Below are 19,080 nucleotides of genomic sequence, written 5' to 3' on the forward strand. Positions count from 1 at the left end.
ATGCCTTTAGCGAAGGGCCGACGAAGTTTAAGAGGCACCAACATTTGTGCCCCGGCGGTACGCGTACCGTTCTATCGACGAACGCCGGTACCGTCGCGAACGCCGTCCGACCCGCAGCGGGGGACGGCAGAAACGCGTCGGCCCGACGGGAGCTCAATGCAGCCCTGGTCGATTAAAATACGAATCGGCATTTTGCCCAGGAAGTCCGTCCCCAGCAGGCACAGAACCGCCAGCGAGGAGGAAACAAAAATCGGGCCAGATAATTTGATATCACCGATACAAATTTGCGCTCGAATTTGTCCAATGATGCCAAGTGAGCCCCCGTTAGCAGCATAAAATGGAACGTCAACGGGCAGCAAAGGACGGCTCTGGACAGGAAGAATATTGTAAATGAGTTCCGAAATGATGGTCGCCGATGCTCCCGTATCGACCAGGATGCGCACCTCAACCCCGTCAATGTGCCCCACAACGGCTGACGACCCCGACGATGCGGCCACAACGCGATGGGCCAACACCGACCACTGGCTGGGTTCGATATGAGTCCCCACAGTGGTGTGTGTTGGCGCGACGGTGTGCAATGTCGGCCCCCCGTTCGTTACGGTGTGCGAGTGTGTGACGGGTGTGTGCGTGGGCCAAACATGAGGGGTGCCGCGACTCGCCGGGTTATGTTGATGGAGCTTGGGAGGAGGGCCAGCGTCCTGTCGAGGCGTCGTCCCGCGCTGCCGAGGAGAGCGGCACCCCGAGGCGACATGGCCCCGGATGCCGCAATTGTAACAGCGCGGGAGCGCTGGCGACGACGATGGATGGTCGAGGCGGCTCGATCCGTCCCGGCCCGCCCGTACTCCCGCTCTCTGCTGCAGTTGACGGTCGACGGCGCAAATTTCCTCCGCCGGGAGGGTGGCTGCAGCCACAGCACGCCCGGTCGCTGCCTTGCTGGCCTTCCGTCGCTGCGAGAGTAGGTTGGCGTGGAGGAGTCGTGCAGCCTGGAGGGAACACATTTCTGCGTCGTCCTGTGCCACGACGACGATGTCCAAGTCGTCCGCCAGCAGGAGGATCTTCTCCGTTACCATAGCGTCCACGCCTTCGTTGTCCATTCGTGGGAAGGCCGTTTTTGCCAGTGCCAGGAGACTCGTACGATACGCCAGGGGCGACTCCTTTGCACCTCGCTGGCGATCATAAAAGAGCTGCCTGCAGTCCGACGGTGGTCCGTAGACTGCAGCCAGCAGCTGCAGTGCCATCTGTAGCGTGGAGCGTTTGTCCTTCGGCGCCGATGTAAGAGTGGCGAGGGCGTCGCTGTCGAGGAGCGCCGGCAGCGCGCGGAGAGCCTCGGCATCTGTCCACTGCGCCATTTCCTGGTGTGCGAGGAAGCGCCGCTGGAAGCCGCCCCAGTCGCCATCCTCGCCCACAAACTCCTTGAGTGGAGGTAGCCGTTGGTGCAACGCAGCGGCCGCCGTGGAAGGTCGCTCTCCGTTGTCCCCGTCACTCGGCTCGGCTTCGGCGCGAACGACGGATGGCATCGCCGGTCGCACCAGTGGTGACGCTCTGTCCGCTGGTGATGACGCGGCAGCCACTGTACGCCCGACGTCGGACGTGAGGTTCAGGCCGGCCACGCCCTCAGCAGCTGCTGCGATGGCGGGAGATTCGAAGTCGGGCTCCGTCGAAATGGCGGGAAGGCGTGCTGGTCGTCGGCTGTCGTCGCCCCGTGGTGGTCCACCAGCCCCCAGCCGTGTGATCTGTTCCAGCGTGGCGGCAGCAGCGTACAGCAGCTCCGCCAGTTTCGCGTGAGCCTGCCTCAGTCCATCTGTCGACGGCTCCCCTCCCATCCCGATGCTGCAGTGTGGATGCATCCGGCCCCGGCTGCTCGATGCCTTCTTCAGCCGTCTCGGGCTCCACAACTGCAGCGGTGTCCTCCGCCTCCGGTACCCTGGCTCGAGCTGTCCGGCGCGTGTCCATGTTCGTGGTCGTTCACATTTGTCACCAGATGTAATATAGTTGAGGACTCTTGGACGCCGGGGTTGGAGGCACACGTATTTATTCCGCGTCAGTTGGCACAATCACGGACATACAACACTGGAGGGGGTATCGGCACCCTCACCCGGCTAGCTGGGGATACACTTGCTAGCTATGCCTAACCTACCTCCTAGTCCTCCACTAACGGGCTAGGGGAGGCTATCTGGCCCGACACTGGTAAGTCAAGCTTACGGTACCCGGAGTCCCAGACCAGCTCTGATAAGAGCACCGGCTCTGGCTCTCGGGACCACGCCGCTGGCTCGGTCCTGTTCGGCCCTGATAAGGGCGGCGATCCAGGGGAGTCCAGGGCTCTATCTGGACGATCTTCGGTCTTCACTGGTTTAGCTTTAACATTATTCCCCCGAGCCCTCCGGCTCATCTCCTTATATACCAAAACCCCCCACTGAGGGGTGGGGCCAGGCTGCCCGGTGCAGACGTCGTTGAGAGCACCTCCCTGTGCACTCACGTAGCCCCGCGCACTGTTTGCTTCCCGTGTGATCCCATGTATAACAGGCCCTCTGTAACACCCCTACACATCCATGATGTTGTGGGGATGTACTGATGCAGGAACAGTGTTGGATATGATCTGGCCATGCCTTCCAATCACTCCAGCTCAGGTGCCAGAATCATGACCCACTCGGGTATTAAAGTCACCCAACAAGATGACCCTATCCAGAGGGGTCCCTTTAGCGAGTGCCTGTGACAGGTCATAGAAGGCATTTAACTCATCGGCCTTGGCTGCATCCCTCCACTGATGTTAATCTTCGGTGGGTGCGTAAGCCACCACCACCACCATTCCTCGCCTCCAATGAGGTGAACCCACAGAAGCTGCATACACTTCACCACCACACTCCCATGCCCCCCTTTTATTATTTTGTTCAGAAGAGGAGCCACTACCTGTTTGGCAGTTGACTTGAGCCAGAACCAGTCCACTGGACCTTCTGAACACCAGAGGTCCAGGCGGTACTGGTTGAGCTCCCGACAGAGAAGTGGGAGCCTCTCCTCCACAGGGAGTATTCGGACATTGAACATGGCCACTCGCAGAGGCTTTTTGCTGTTTCTGGAGGAATCCCGAGGGTGCGGGTTCAGTCTCCTGGCGCTAACAAATGGGGTTTGGCCAAGAGACGTCATAGACGCCTGTCTTCCCAGGCCTCTGGCAGAAACTTAGTTTGCTATTTAAAACGTGGTTGTGTTAATTTAATGTTGAGGGGTCACCAGCCTCTCACGCCCATCTGGAGACCCCATTGCCCGCTGTGGTGGCTACGAGTGCCATGAGGGGAACAGCCGATTGGAATCGGCTTTCCTCCAATGGCATTGTTCACAGCCACAACAGCGTTACTGACCATTAATCACTGGGGAGGTGGAGGTGCACACCACCTCAGAGGCACACCCCACAGGACCACACAAGAGGCGCACAGCACACACCACCATTCCCAAACCCCACAGATACGCACACCCCGTCCACCCATACACTCCAACTCCAGGTATGTCATGTGACATTTATTAGAATTGTAATAAAAACAGGGGGGTTACACAGGGGTCTCAGAGGGGTCATGGATGGGTCACAGCGCAGGTTGTCCCCCCACTCTGCCCCCAGCATTTGTAATTTAATACGTAGAGCGTCGGTCCTAACGGAGGAGGTACTGCTAGGAGCAAGGGGGACTCGCAAGTCCCGTGGCTCCGTGCCAGGATAGGTGGCGCCAGGGCGTGGGGTGTGTGCTGGGTGTGCGCCGAATGCTCAGAGTGTGCTCACCAATTCCCGTGATCCCTAACGGTGCGCGGGTCTATGTTAACTTTCTGTTCCCTGCGTGTATGTGCGCGCGTTAACATTAACTGTGTGCGTGTAGGTTGAGTTAACTGTTTGTGTAAACCGTGTTCACTGCACGAGTATGCGAGCATCTTCATTCCTAGTCGTGTGCACGTCTGTGTGGGCGCGTCTGTTTGTGTGTGTGTACGTGTCAGCTCTGTGTCTCTGCATGCGAGAGCCGTCACTCCGAGTCGCTGGCACCGCGATCGCTCTCCACCGCTTCCTGCACCTCCACGCTGAACCGGTACTCCTGGTCGCAGCCCATGTAGGCATCGCTCATGAAGTAGAGCGTGTAGTGGTGCGTGCCGGGGGCTGGCGCCACAAAGTCCAGCTTCACCTGCACCGGGGTCACACAACGTCACACGGGGATCATGTGGGGTCACGTTTTTATTAAATTCGCTGACTCGGTCGAGCTAATTGTGAAATCCGGCCAGCTAGCCGACAGGGGTGTGGCAAGTGTGAGTGAGCGAGCAGTATCAGCTTGAGAAGAAACGGGTGGCACAGGCAGATATGGCGGTCGACTTGCTAATGACTGGCACCAGCTGTGTGTCAAGATCGGCATCGGTGGAGGAGGCTGATGAAGGATGTTACTGGACAGTGTCAGGCTAGGTGCACTCTTAGGCTACTGGGCAGTTGGATGCAGTCACCCTCTCGCAACAATGGAGGGTGGAGGAGCAACGTTCACAACAATGAGCAGATTGTCGGGCAGCTAAAAGGGAGTGGGAGTTGGCACAGTGGCGGTAATAGGTGGTGCATTCTGCCAGTCATCTCAGTAAACGCATGGCATCTGGGTCTGGTTTCGTCACCTTTCAGTGAGCCTTCGACACTTCATGTCACCTTAACGTGGACCTATCCTGGCACAGGCACCATGGTGAGATCGTCATCTCTTAATGTTGATTGGCTGCGACTGCTGCTGTTGTTGTTGTGGTGGTGGTGGTGTTGTTGTGGTGGTGTTGGTACCTTGGCTTTTTGCTGCAGCGTGAGCCTCTTAATGGAGATGAGGCTGTTGCTCTTCGGGTCACCGATGACAACCCACCAGCCCTCCTCCCTCTTCTACACGTAGACGCAGAGACACACAAAGATAAAGATCCCCCATATAGCCCTAACAGACTGTAGGGGCAAGTGCTGTTAGCGAACACGTATGAAGGCCGGAACGGTACACGAGGGGGTGGGTGGCCAGCGCCACGCCCGACCTCCTTTGTATCCCTAGTGGTGACGTTTACACACCGTACCAGGTACACATTTGAGGCTGAGTCGACCTAGGGGAGGCCCAGGACCGGTTCAGATAATCGTCACTGGTGTTGGCCGTGAGCGGGAATTGAACCCGTGTTGCCGGGTTCATAGCGCAGCGCGCTAACCGCTGCACGACCGCTCCCCACAGACACCATCACACACACAGACACAACGATAAAAAGACACAATGACACATACATAGATATACAGACACACACACGATGACCCAGACACTCTGATACTCAGATAAACACACATATAGGAACAGACAAGACATTATATTCAGACACAAACAGTGATACACACATAAAATGGCACATACACAGATACAAACACATGTATAAATACACATACACAACGACACACACAGATACACACACGTAGGCTGCGATGAGGGAGTGTGGGGAGGGAGTGTGGGGAGGGAGTGTGGGCTCCGTGCCTGTGGGAAGAATGGCGCGATGACGGGCCCCGTCACCTCGTCCTCCCGCTCCAGCTGCACCATGACCACCACGGCCGAGCCACTGTCGCACGACACATCACATGACACCGTCACACTCCACATCACGTGACACATCCCACGACATCACGTGACACACTGACATGGTCAATGTGACTCCACGACACATGCTCCCCCGAGAACTCACGTCCCCGTAACTCCCCTGTGTACCCCATGTCTCCATGTGCTGCCCCGTGTATCCATGCCTCTTCGTGTCCCTGTGTCTCCTGGGTGTCCCCATGTCCCCCGTGCCTCATACGCGTCTCCCGGGTGTCCCCATGCCTCTTCGTCTCCCTGTGTCCTACAATGATGCCGAGCTGTGAATTCTTTATTAAGTCACTTGCAATTACATTTAACTTTATATATCGTCTATTTACACGTTAATGTTTCTGTAACTTAATATTGTAATTGTGCTATGATCAGTCTAAAAATAACCTACCCTAGGCAACTTAGACTTGAGGGAATGTATTAAAATTTATTTATGTTTGTGAAATAGTGTAGACTTCTCAAATGACTTAGTTTATTACCAATTGTGGTTCGCTCCATTGCTGTATTTTATATATTTTACTTGTCATTTTTGCACCCAGATCACTCTTGCAATGAGGCTCCTGGTCGAGTCCTCACCCCGGTTACACAAAATAACCTTCCACTGATCCTCTTGTTTCCCTGTCCCGTGCCTGTCTCACGTCCCCGCATATCTCCGTGTCCTGCATCTCGGCATCTCCCCGTCCCCGTGTCTCCCGGTCCGTGAATTTCCACGTCTCTTCCCGTCCCAGAGTCTCCATTTGTCCCCATGTACCAGTGTCTCTCGTTGTCCTTGTGTCTCTGTATATCCCCGCGTTGCTAACGTCTCTCCGCCTGCGCGCCCCCTCATGCCCAACCACGTGCCCCAACGTGCCTGTGCACGTTCTCCTTGTCGCTGAGCTCGTAGGAGAGCTCGATGTTCGGGTAGCGGTTACAGAAGCGTGCCACGTCGGCCATCTTCGAATCATCCAGCTGCAGCAGCGCGGAACGCGCGGCGTCCTCCATCTCCAGCACGTCGAAGACGCTCTCCACTCCCTGCACACCACGTCCATCATCACCCCGTCACACCACACACACCGCCGCGTTATACACAGACTCCACACCCTGCAGCCCACACACTACACACCCATCCTGGGACTTGGCGAGTTCGTGAGATTCACCTGGTGGGTAAGTCTGGACAAGCCAGCTGTGAGTCTCTTGCGAGTGTGGGTGAGTGTGGGCGAGTGTGGGTGAGTGTGGGCGAGTGTGGGCGAGTGTGAGCGAGTGAGTGTGGGCAAGTGTGGGCGAGTGTGCGCGAGTGTGGGTGAGTGTGGGCGAGTGTGGGTGAGGCCCGCTCACCTGCTCGGTGCAGCGCTTGACGTGGTCGGCTGTGAAGTGTGGCAGCTGCTTGAGGTACGAGTCCTTGGACCACATGGCCTGCGTGCACATCTGCGCCAGCTCCATCGCGGCCAGCGCCGGGCTGAGCCAGCCATTGCTCGACAGTACATCCACGCATGCCTGGATCAGGCGGATAGCCTGCAGACGCACGCGCCGACAAAGACACGCGGAGATACAGGGAGAGAGATGCACGCAAGAATATCAATAATGTTACATGCAAGTTCACGCATGCCTGGGTCAGGCAGATATCCAGAAGACGCACGTGCCGAAACATGCGGAAACATATGGATGAACACGTAGATAACAACAGCCACCATTCACCACTCAGTGGTGGTGATATCACCACAACGCTTGTGCCAGACCAGGTGCACTCCGAGGCTATCTGATGTGTCACAGAAGAGACCAAGGTACTATGGGTGGACTGAGATGACTGCCAGATGCACCACCTGTGCCCCCTACTGTGCGAACTTGCTGCATTTTAGGCACCCAGCGCTCCATTGTTGTTAGAGGGCGACTGCCTCCAATTGACCAGGAGCATCCTTCATGATCCTCCCCCATAGAGGCCGATCTTGACACTGCTGGTACCAGTCTTCAGCAAGTCTACTCAGCTCCACATTCTCCTGTACCACATCAGACCATCTCTTCTCCAGCCCATGTCCCAAGCATTTAGACCCCTCTATCTGGTCAAACAGAAGCTGCTTCGGCATGTGGTGGCTGGCCATTTGGGCTACATGACCCAGCCTTGCCCGCTGCAAGAGCTCACGGATGGGAATATGTCCAGATAATTTGAAGGTTTGTGAGCTCCACACAATCCAGCCTGCAGGTAAAACCCAGGATGGATGGTAGGCAGGCCAGCCTAAATCTTTCTAGCTGGCAAAGATGTTCCATTAGGGGGGGTCCATGTTTTGCAAGCATAGAGAAGGGAGGGCATGACAGTGGCCGAGAAGACCCGAAACTTCACGGAGCAAAAAAACAGGCAGTTTCCACACAGCGTTACGCATCCGATGAACAAATAATACTGCCCGACTTATTCGAAGTGAGCCCTCTGCTCTCAAACCAGAACTGGTAATAAGTATACTGCTCAGATATGGGAAACTCTCCACTCTCTAAACAACTGCCACATCACCAATGGGGAGTTGAAGGGGTGAAGAGTTTGAAGGCACAAAATAGTTGTGGTGGGGCTGATGGTAAGCCCAAACTCTTAGTGGCACACTCCAGCTCCTTCTCCGAGTGAGCAGCAACCAACAGATCATCAGCGTACATAACATGATTGACCAACAGGGAGCCATCCCTCGACAGCACCCGGGCATCGATCAACCTGTCACTGTATCTGTACCAGATGGAAATACCTCCGGTACAGCTTTGGAAAGCCTCTCGAACTACGTGGTCAAAGATGATGGTAAATAATGTGGGAGCCAGAGGACATACATCCCTGTGGCACTCCAAGGTGAACAAGGAATTGCTCTGACTCCCAACCACCTAGCTTTAACCGGGCTTGCCCACCATCATGAAGGTCCTTAATGATTGTGAGCAGAGTCAGGGACTCCGAAAGCACGAAGAACAACCCAGAGCCCTGACCATTTGATGGCCTTCACCAGGTCAATAATGCAGATAAATAGGTATTTTTTGAATTTCCTAAACCTCTGCTGTAGAAGACGGACAGAGAATATGGCATCTGTGCAGGAACACCCTGGTCTGAAACTACATTAGGGCTCCGCAAGCCTCTGCTCAGCGTGCCTGGCAAGGCGATGTTGAATAATCCGTGCCATGACCTTTCCCGGCACACGGAGGAGGGCGATGCCTCTGGAATATTACAATCTGTGTGGTGCCTCTTCTTAAAGAGGGGGACCACCAGGGCATCCGTCCAATCCTGCGTAACCTGTCTAGTGGTCAAGACAATTGTGATGATGTCACGTAGGGCAGTCTATATACAGACGCCACCCTCCTTCAGCAGTTCGCTTGGGAGATCATATCTGACCGGCGCATCCTGGTCCCAGACTACAAATCGCCTCTCATACTTCCTCAACAGATGGAACTTCAGCCAGTCACTCACAAGGGGTGGCTACTTCTGCCAATATTTGAGGCACGACAGCTCATGCAGGGCTGAGGAAACCTCATAGAAATGCTCTGCAAACCTGCAGACCTGTTCCTGGGTGTTGGAGATCGGATCACTGTGCTTGCCCTAAAGGATGGTGATAGGTAAGGCAATGCAAGTAACCTTTTTGATGAATTCTAGATTTGAAGCTTTCGTGACTGCAAGGATTCATACTCTTAGGCTTTTTCTACGTAACAATAGGCTCAGTCAACCATTCTACACAACAAAGACTAATGTCCTGGCAGCGATTTAAGCCGCATCATCTCTACATAACAAAAAGGCTCAGTCCCTTTTACATGCACCTTTACATCATCCGCACCTAGTTTACACAACAAAGGCTCTTTCCTAACAGCGTGCTTTCAGCCGCACCGAACCTCACAAAAATAATATTCAGGGCCTACCTTGGCTCCTCCTACCCTCAACCAGTATATATATAAAAATACGGTTTTTCTTGGAATTTCTCTCACTTGATACAGCTATCGTGCTGTGACTGTTCCACCTGAAGACGGAAGCTTGTGTTGCCTCCGAAACGTCGTGATTTTTATTTTATTTTTTATTAATTTTAATTTATTACCTACGTGACTTTACCGAAAAAACCTAAGAATATGAATCCTTGCAGTCACGAAAGCTTCAAATCTAGAAATAAAATAAAATGAACTAAATAAATAAAATGATTTTATTTCTATTATTACTTCTATTAATTTTATTTGTATTTTTTACCTACGTGACTTTACCGAAAAAGCCTAAGAGTACTTTTTGATGGAATTAAAGAGTGATCTGTGATAATGGGATATTGAGGCAGATTCCATTAGCTCAGTAACCCGTGCGCATTACTCATCCTACACAGCTCTCCGAACCTCCCAGCGAAGGCTGCGGTAAGCCTCCTCATTCTCCGACGAGGGATGTTGTAGATGACGAGAGTGGGCCTGTTGTTTTCTCTCAGCCAGCTGGAACACGTCCTCTGTCAGCTGAATGGGGTCTTAGGTAGACACCTACCACTGGAATGGAAGCATGGCATGTGCAGCTTACAGATGACAAGCCGATGGTCAGTGGGCAGAGATCCGCTCCACGGTAGGTCATGGTGTCAAGAACATAGGCTCGCATCTGCTGTTCCGTCACAATATAGTCCAGCAGATGTTCTCGCTTAGAACCGGCATTCACTGATGATTTTGTGTGGATATGCCAATGGCAGAACAGTATGTTGGTAAGTACAATCCCATGGGCTGCACAGAGGTCTAACAGCCTCCTACCGCTGTTATTGAGCTGATCTGGCCCATGCCTTCCAATCACTCCAGCCCAGGTGATCCACTCGGTTATTAAAGCCTCCCAACAGTGTGACTCTATCCTGAGAGGCCACTTTACCTAGCACCTGGGACAGGAGGTTATAGAAGGCATCTGACTCATTGGCCTTGTCTGCATCCCTCCACTGATGTTGATTTTCGGTTGGGGCATAAGCAACCAACACCATGTTTCCTCATCTCTTGTTGATGGGGAGGCGAGCCCACAGCAGCCTGGGACTCACAGTTTCCCACACCTCCTCTGCACACTCCGACACCAATGCCACTCCCTGTTTTTTGTTGGCAGTTTCCTGCCTCGAGTGGAGGACTGTCCACCCTGGAGCCAGAACCAGTCCACTGGACCTCCTGTATTTCACAGAGGTCCAGGCAGTACCAGTCCATCTCCCGACAGAGGAATGGAAGCCCCTCCTCCGCAGCGAGAGTTTGAACATTCCACGTTGCCAACCGCAGTAGTCTCCTGTTCCTGGAAGGAACCCTGACAGGCGGGGTTTAGTCTGGCTCTATTAAATGGGGTGTGGCCAGAAGGTATCATGAATGCCTGTCCCCTGGGGCCTTGAACAAGAGTTTATTAGTTGGGTGTTTCCACCGTGGTATTTGGTAGAAAAAGTGCCAGATGGAGGGGTTGCCAGCCCCTCACACACACTCACCCTGGGGTCGGCAACCTAAATAACGAGAAGTCATTTTTTTCAAATAACTTTAAAAAAAAAACCTCAATATTTCAAAACACGCAATGTATGGGAATACAAGACGGTGGTCCTTAATAAATGACGTTACAAAAAGTCCTTAAAGAGTCACATGTGGCTCCGGAGCCGTACGTTGCCAACCCCTGCACTCACCTAACCATACATACAAGTAGGCACACACACGCTCACCTGCGCAAACACATACGGGCACCTGCGGCCATACAAACAAAGACAAAGATCCCTCCCATATAGCCTTGACAGACTGGTGGCCATGAGCGGGACTTGAACTCGGCCCACCGGGTTTCATAGCGCAACACGCCAACTGCTACACTATTGCACGTACACACGCGCACGTACACACACGCGCGTGCGCACACCTGTGTGAGGATGTCCTCGGTGTCTGACTGTAGCTCCGCGTTAAGCTGCATGCGTGAGAGGTGCGCTTGCAGCAGGAGATTCGCCTTGGCGTGGGGGTCGTTAAACTTGGGATTCGTCAGCTTGTTCGGCACCTTCTGTGCCAGCTGCTCTCCCGCACACGCACACACGTGCACGGGCAGGTGAGCACGCGCACACACATAGGCAGATACACACACACAGACACACAGCTGCGGCTATTGTGGTTATCATGGGTGTAGCAATCTTGGTTAGAAAAGTGTGGTTATCGCAGTTGTGGTTATTCTGACTGGTTATCGCGGGTGTGGTTACCGCCTGTGTGGTCTATCGCGGGTGTGGTTACCGCGGGTGTGGTTACCACGTGTGGCACACCTGGCGCAGCAGGACGTCCTCGTGGTGGCGGATGGGAATGGCCGCGTACTCAGACGCGTTGGAGACGATGTCGATGAGGCCGCGGATCTTCGTCTTCGCATTTAGAGACATGCTGAACAGCTCTGAGGGCACGTACACAGAGACATGCTGAACAGGTAGAGACAAGACTCCCATATAGCCTTAGCAGACGGTTGGGGCAAGTGCTGTTCGCGAGCACCTATGAAGGCCGGCACAGCACACGAGGTGGTGGGAGGCCAGCACCACGCACAGCGGCCTTTGTCTCCCAAGTGGTTCAGATAATCGTCACTGGGTGATGGCTGAGCAGCAATCGAACTCAGGTCGCCAGGTTCATAGCGCAGCGCGCTAACCGCTAAACTACCACTCCCCTATACACACACACACACAGACATGCTGAACAAGTACACACACACATGCTGAACAGTTCTGAGAGCGTACACAGAGAGACATGCTGAACAGGTACACACACACAGGGCATGGTGAACAGGTACACACAAACATAGAGACATGTTGGTGGTGTAGTTGATGTAGTAGTGAGTGGGTGAGCAGTACTGATGGTGGTGTAGCTGTAGTAGCGAGTGAGTGAACGGTACCGATGGTGGTATAGTTGTGAGTGAGTGGTACCGATGGCGGTGTAGTTGATGTAGTAGTGAGCGAGCGGTACTGTTGGTGGTGTAGTTGATGTAGTATTGAGTGAGTGGTACCGATGGTGGTGTAGTTGATATAGTAATAAGTGCGAGTAAGCGGTGGCAATGGTGGTGTAATTGATGTAGTAGTGAGTGAGCGAGCGGTAGCAATGGTAGTGTAGTTGATGTAGTAGTGAGTGTGAGCGAGCGGTGGCAATGGTGGTGTAGTTGATGGAATAGTGAGTGTGAGTGAGCGGTGGCAATGGTGGTGTAGTTGATGTAGTAGTGCGAGTGAGTGGTACCGATGATGGTGTAGTTGCAGTAGTGCGAGTGAGCAAGCGATACCGATGGTGGTGTAGTTGATGTAGTAGTAAGCTGCGATCATGCCCAGGTTGAGCGGCGCTACGTCCATCTCGTCCTCCAGGCTGATGCACTTGCTGTGCTCCAGGTCACCCAGGGTGCTCTCCACCAGCTCCGACAGGTGGTCCGACAGGTGCCGGTGGGATACACCTACAGAGACCCCCCACCATTTAGAGTTAACAGACTGTAGGGACAAGTGCTGTTAGTCAGCACCTATTAAGGCTGGCACGGGACACGATGGGGTGGGTGGCCAGCACCACACCAGGCCGCCCTCGTCTCCTTAGTGGCAAAGGTTTTACACATCACACTCGGTACTCATTTGAGGCTGAGTGGACCTAGGGGAAGCCCAAGACTGGTTAAGATAATCATCACTGGTGTTGGCCGGTGTGGGAATCTAACTCAGGGTCGCCGGGTTCGTAGCGCAGTATAGCGCTAACCACTTTCCATATCAGTCTCTCCACATAATACACGCATTATATTATACATCCTGTTATCCACACGGCCTTATGGGAGTAAGTACAGCAGCATTAACGGTGCCGGACGAGATGGCCGACGGTGTGGCCGGTAGGTGGGCCCTGTGTCCGGGTGCCCCTGTGTGTCCCTGTGTGTCTGTCTGACCCATGTGTCAACGTGTCTGTGTGTATGTACTGGATGTTGAACTTCTTTCACACCGTACGTAACCATTCATGTTAATCGGAGGTATCTATGTGTCCCTGTATGTCCCTGTGTCTCTTTGTCCTTATGTGTCCCTGTGTCTGTGTCCCTGTATGTCCCTGTATCTGTGTGTCCCTGTATCTTTGTGTGTGTGTCCCTATATCTTTGTGTGTGTGTCCCTGTATCTTTGTGTGTGTGTCCCTGTATCTTTGTGTGTGTGTCCCTATATCTTTGTGTGTGTGTCCCTATATCTTTGTGTGTGTGTCCCTATATCTTTGTGTGTGTGTCCCTATATCTTTGTGTGTGTGTCCCTGTATCTTTGTGTGTGTGTCCCTGTATCTTTATGTGTGTGTCCCTGTATCTTTGTGTGTGTGTCCCTATATCTTTGTGTGTGTGTCCCTGTATCTTTGTGTGTGTGTCCCTGTATCTTTGTGTGTGTGTCCCTGTGTCTTTATGTGTGTGTCCCTGTATCTTTGTGTGTGTGTCCCTGTATCTTTGTGTGTGTGTCCCTATATCTTTGTGTGCGTGTCCCTATATCTTTGTGTGTGTGTCCCTGTATCTTTGTGTGTGTCCCTGTATCTTTGTGTGTGTGTCCCTTATCTTTGTGTGTGTCCCTGTATCTTTGTGTGTGTGTCCCTGTGGCGGCATGTTTCTGTGTCCATGTGTCTGTGTGTCCGGCCGTGCGCGCACCCTGCAGGTTGTAGTAGTTGGGGTTCTGGGTCATGCGGCGGTACAGGAATGTCCAGGTGAGGTAGTCCACAGCATCCTGCTTGTTCTCGATTGTCTTGGTCACCACCTCGGCGTTGAAGTGGTCGTGGAGGCAGTGGTCCAGGTGCGACTCCACGGGCAGAGGCTCGTAGAGGAATTTCTTGAAGAAGTCCTACACAGCGCCACAGTCACACACACCGTTATCACCCGCCATAACCAACGGTTGCACGTCATCGCGGGTTGCTGTGGCGCGTTGCCGTGGAGGGGTTGCGATGGAGGGGTTGCCGTGATGACTCACCTTCTTGGAGCCCTGGCACAGGATGACGCATTTGCCGTCGTCGTCGACGAGGGGGCGGTTGGCACGGCCGACCATCTGCAGCACGTCGAATATTGGGTAGTCCACGTAGCTGCCATCATGTATCACATCACAAACCACATCACGAACTGCATCACATCATACACCACATCACACACATCGTACACCACATCACACACGCATCATGTCCCACATAACGTACCACACACAAATATCACCCATATAACCCAAGTCGACCTAAAGGAGAGCCCAGTACCAGTTCAGATAATCGTCACTGGTGTTGGCTGTGAGTGGAAATCGAACTTGGGTCGCTAGGTTCGTAGCGCAGCGCGCTAACTGCGACACTATCCCTCCCCCAACACATTCACACCATGTTATACCAGACACACACGCAACAGAGACGCGACACATATACCACATTACATATCACATACCGCACACCACAGGTAGTGAGGTGAGCATTTAAGTACTGGGGAGTTGGGGGGTGAGCGGGAGTGAGGGGTGCAGTGAGTGAGGGTGACTGATGGTGAGGACTCGCTCGAGAAACTTACAATTGTGAGTGAGGGTGAGTGATTGTGAGCGAGGGTGAGCAAGTGATGGTGAGGCCGAGTTCTTACACGTGGATATTGCCATTTTAGTGAGTGCGAGCGAGGGATGGTAAGGCTGAGTACTCATGCGTGGATCTTGACATTATCGTGAGGGTAAATGATTGTGAGTGAGGGTGAGTGATTGTGAGGGTGAGTGAGGGTGAGTGATTGTGAGTGAGGGTGAGTGATGGTGAGGGTGAGCGAGGGATGGTGAGGGTGAGTACTCACGCATGGATCTTGCCGTTGTAGTGCTGCGTATCCATGACGACCACGAGGTGCGCCGCCACCTTCATCCCCCAGCAGAGCGAGCGCGACGCCACCACCACCTGCACCGCCCCTGCACCACCACAATTACTGTAGCACAACTATAGCCACCACCTGCATCACCACAACCACCATCACCACCGCTATAGCCACCACTACTGCAGCCACTACCACCCTGCACCGCTCCTGGATCACCACGTCCACTATAGCCACCACCACCATCACCTGCACCACCACAAACACGCCCACCACTATAGCCACCACTACTATAGAGACCACCTGCACCGCCTCTGCACCACCACCACGATAGCCACCATCACCACCACAGCCAACACTACGATAGCCACCACCACCATCACCTAACACCACCCCTGCACCACCACCACAACCACTGTAGTCACTACTATAGTCACCTCCACCTGCACTGCCCCTGCACCTCCACCACAACCACTATCGAGCCACCACTACCACCACCTGCACTCTCTGCTCTACCACAACCACCACTGTAGCCACCACCACCACTAATAAAGCCACCACCTGCACCACCCCTGCAACACCACAACCACCACAGTTGTGAGCGCTGTCAGCACCACCGAGTGGATGGAACCCCGCTTCTGCAGCTTGTGGGTGCAAGGTGAAGTGTGGCGGGCAGTCAACGGACAGCCACGAGGCTGTCAGTTGGGGCAATTTAGGGAAAAGGACAGCAGATGTAAAAAAGGGGTCAAATAGCAATTGGGGGCAGTTAAGTCTGGAGATGAAAGGGAGTGACGAGGTTGTGAGAGCTCCATAGGAAGTTATAGGATAAATAAGTACAGGAGTGTAAACAACAAATTGCCAATTGTTACAATGCGAAGTAATATATTTTACTAATTGTGATACCCATTCTGGGTACAAAATATACACAATTGTCAGCGTCTTCTCTTATTTCGATTTAAAGCTTTCGTGACTGCAGGGATTCATCTTCTTTGTTCTTTCGGTAAAGTCACGTAGAAGGGAAGTAATAAAATAATACAAATAAAACATAATAAAATAATTCTCACGACGTTTCGGCCACAACGCAAGCAGCCATCCTCAGGTGAAGAATGAAACCACCACCAAGCTTGGAGCGTATATTTAAGCTGGGTTGGAGGGGGGAAGAAGAGCGCCTTGACAAAAGAATTTGCATATCAAGGGGAATTTAGCATATTTATGGGAAATGCGTAGGAGGTGGGCGGTGGGTTTCAAAGTCATATTATGCCCGTGCATTATGCAGGATTAGCAGCATCAAAGGGAGGGGATGGGGGTAGCATTAACAAAGGGAAGGAATGTTAATAGTATGTAGCAGCAGTAACTAAACAACCACGTAAAAAACTAAAGTATAAACTACATAGTATCATCAGTATACTAAATATACTCTCCAATAAGCTGAGCTATTAACAGTAAATAATACATTAAAATTCTATGTCGCAAAAAATGTAATATGCTTCCAGCTAAACTTTTTTCTCTTACATCACACGGGTCTACCCCGTACTATATACTGCCATAGACAAACCCAACATTAAATTATATACTGTATTACTATACACCACTCTATACCTTCGTCTATAATATTACCCTAAGTATTATTCTACCCACCCTACTGTATACCAGACTGCTGTATATTCACTATACAATTTTATACTATTTATACAATCTGCTATACGCTATACCATTGACCGTCGCGTGAAAGATACTAAGAGGAAGCAACAAAATATGTGGGAGAGTGGTGGAAGGAGACTTGCAGTGGAGCAAAGAATCCATTCCCTGTGGAGAATACAAGATATATAGTCAATGCCAGTGAGTGGACTGCGGTCTGAAAGTCACCGTAAACGTGAACACAATCAGTTAAATGGAGACCTGATGGTTCAATGAGCCATTCTGTCTAGAGGAAAGCCACCCATACGGATGCTTACCTAAAACCGGATTCCCACCACCATCCATCCCAGAAGAACTCCCTCATGAAGACTCTATACCATAGAGCCCAATTCATCTCCGACCAGGAACACATTGCCAGTGAACTCAAACACGTACGCCAAGCTCTTAAGGCTAATGGTTACTCCGCCTATACAATCCGCAAAGCCATCACTCCAACCATCAAGAAGGATCCTGTTGAGGAGCCTTTCAAAACCATCACCTTACCCTACATTGTTGGGGTCACAAAAAATATCTCCAAAATCCTGATTAAACACAAGATCCAGGTCCGATTCAACACAGTACATAAACTCTGTGATCTGGTCCCATCTGTAAAAGATGTGGTTCCAGACATACAGTACCCTGGCGTCTACAAACTAAGTTGCCTCCGTGGTAGCAGTTACATTGGAGAAACCAAACGACATGTCTCGGACCGCATCCGTGAACATAAAGCAGACCTGAAACACGGTAGGACAAACACCTCAGCCGTGGAAGATCACTGTTACAATTCAGTGGGCTCACATGACATTGACTTCTCCAAGACAGAGGTTCTCTGCAAGCCATCTGGCTACCATGAGAGATTCGTTCATGAGGCGATCCACATATACAAACACAGAGAATTTCCACCGAGAAGATGGATTCTGGCTCAGCAATCATTAACTGATTGTGTTCACGTTTACAGTGACTTTCAGACCGCAGTCCACTCACTGGCATCTAAACTATATAATTAATTTTTTGTCTGTCTGTCTGTCCGTCCGTCTGTCCGTCTGCGTACGCTCGCTCGCGGGGGATTTGGCTCTCGGACCGTGGGGTTCGCCGAGATAAAATTTTGCCGATGGGCACGCCCCCGGCCCCGCGGTGAACATAGGCATTTCCGATTTTTCGTCTCTAAACTTTAAATCGGACCGATTATCGATTTAGTGCGATTTCTCTTTATTTATTTATTTACTCTTGCCGACCGGCACGTGACAAAGCACGCCATTGCGCATGCGCGAAGGCGGTTGCCCCTGGCAACGGGCGGTTGGCCCCTGGTAACGGGCAGCAACGCCGTCGCTGCGGGGTGGACGCCATTTTGAATTCACATTAAAAATATGCGCACGCATTAACACGCGACGCTGAGGTAAATTCATCAATTTCACGTCCTCTTCACTCCCCCCCACCCCAATGTGTGCAATTACTATTATAGGGTCGGTAGATAATAAAATTATAGCGATTAGACAGCATTATTGTAGCGCGGGGGGGGGGGGGGTAGCGACCCTACTACCCAGCCTCGGCCGGGTGGGCAATCTAGGCGAGGCCGGAGGCTCTGCACGGTACTAGGCCTCGACACCCCACACTTGTCAGGCGAAGACTTTGTGCTATAAACTCGATATACCCAGCGTTGCCCGGGGGAAAAATACATTTAAAATCTTCTGAAAACTTTAAAAGATACCAATGAAATTAAAATACAACTGTGTAATTTAAAATTTAAAACCGACCGCGCCAAGAATCGATTCTTTGAATCGCGCAAAGGAATCGAAGGTTGCCGACTCCTTTAGAATCGGCTTATTCCCGTTTAATATAAGTTGGTTATAGAGTTGATATAAACTGCTACGAATGGGAAATATCTGGCGTTGACCGGGGCAAAAATATAATTAAAAACTCCTGAAAACTGTAAAACATAACATACCAATGAAAATAAAACTCTGTAATTAAAAATGTAGCCCAAGCACAAAAAGAAGCGATTCTTTGCAATCGTTGCGAAGGAATCGAGGGTTGTAGATTACTTTAGAATCGCCCTATTCCCTTTTTCAACAAACTGCGTGTCGCCAAGTTTGCTTAACATTTCCA

General features: G+C 52.1%; 1 protein-coding gene across 1 annotated transcript in view; it reads right to left on the bottom strand.

The window, feature by feature from the left end:
- Positions 1-3,495: 3,495 nt before the first annotated feature.
- SNRNP200 (small nuclear ribonucleoprotein U5 subunit 200) overlaps positions 3,496-19,080 on the bottom strand; it is a 50,974-nt gene continuing 35,389 nt past the window's right edge. The window contains exons 35-45 of the mRNA XM_061548403.1: positions 15,286-15,394; positions 14,453-14,561; positions 14,137-14,326; positions 12,778-12,942; positions 11,789-11,910; positions 11,401-11,544; positions 6,909-7,085; positions 6,445-6,605; positions 5,490-5,571; positions 4,778-4,870; positions 3,496-4,154 (exon numbers count right to left, since the gene is read on the bottom strand). Coding sequence (XP_061404387.1) covers positions 3,999-4,154; positions 4,778-4,870; positions 5,490-5,571; positions 6,445-6,605; positions 6,909-7,085; positions 11,401-11,544; positions 11,789-11,910; positions 12,778-12,942; positions 14,137-14,326; positions 14,453-14,561; positions 15,286-15,394 — 1,508 coding nt within the window. The 3' untranslated portion in view covers positions 3,496-3,998. The remainder of the gene's footprint in view (positions 4,155-4,777; positions 4,871-5,489; positions 5,572-6,444; positions 6,606-6,908; positions 7,086-11,400; positions 11,545-11,788; positions 11,911-12,777; positions 12,943-14,136; positions 14,327-14,452; positions 14,562-15,285; positions 15,395-19,080) is intronic.

The sequence above is a fragment of the Lethenteron reissneri genome, chromosome 2, assembly GCF_015708825.2.
Source record: "Lethenteron reissneri isolate LAM-NWPU_2019-01 chromosome 2, ASM1570882v1, whole genome shotgun sequence".
NCBI classification, from domain to species: domain Eukaryota; kingdom Metazoa; phylum Chordata; class Hyperoartia; order Petromyzontiformes; family Petromyzontidae; genus Lethenteron; species Lethenteron reissneri.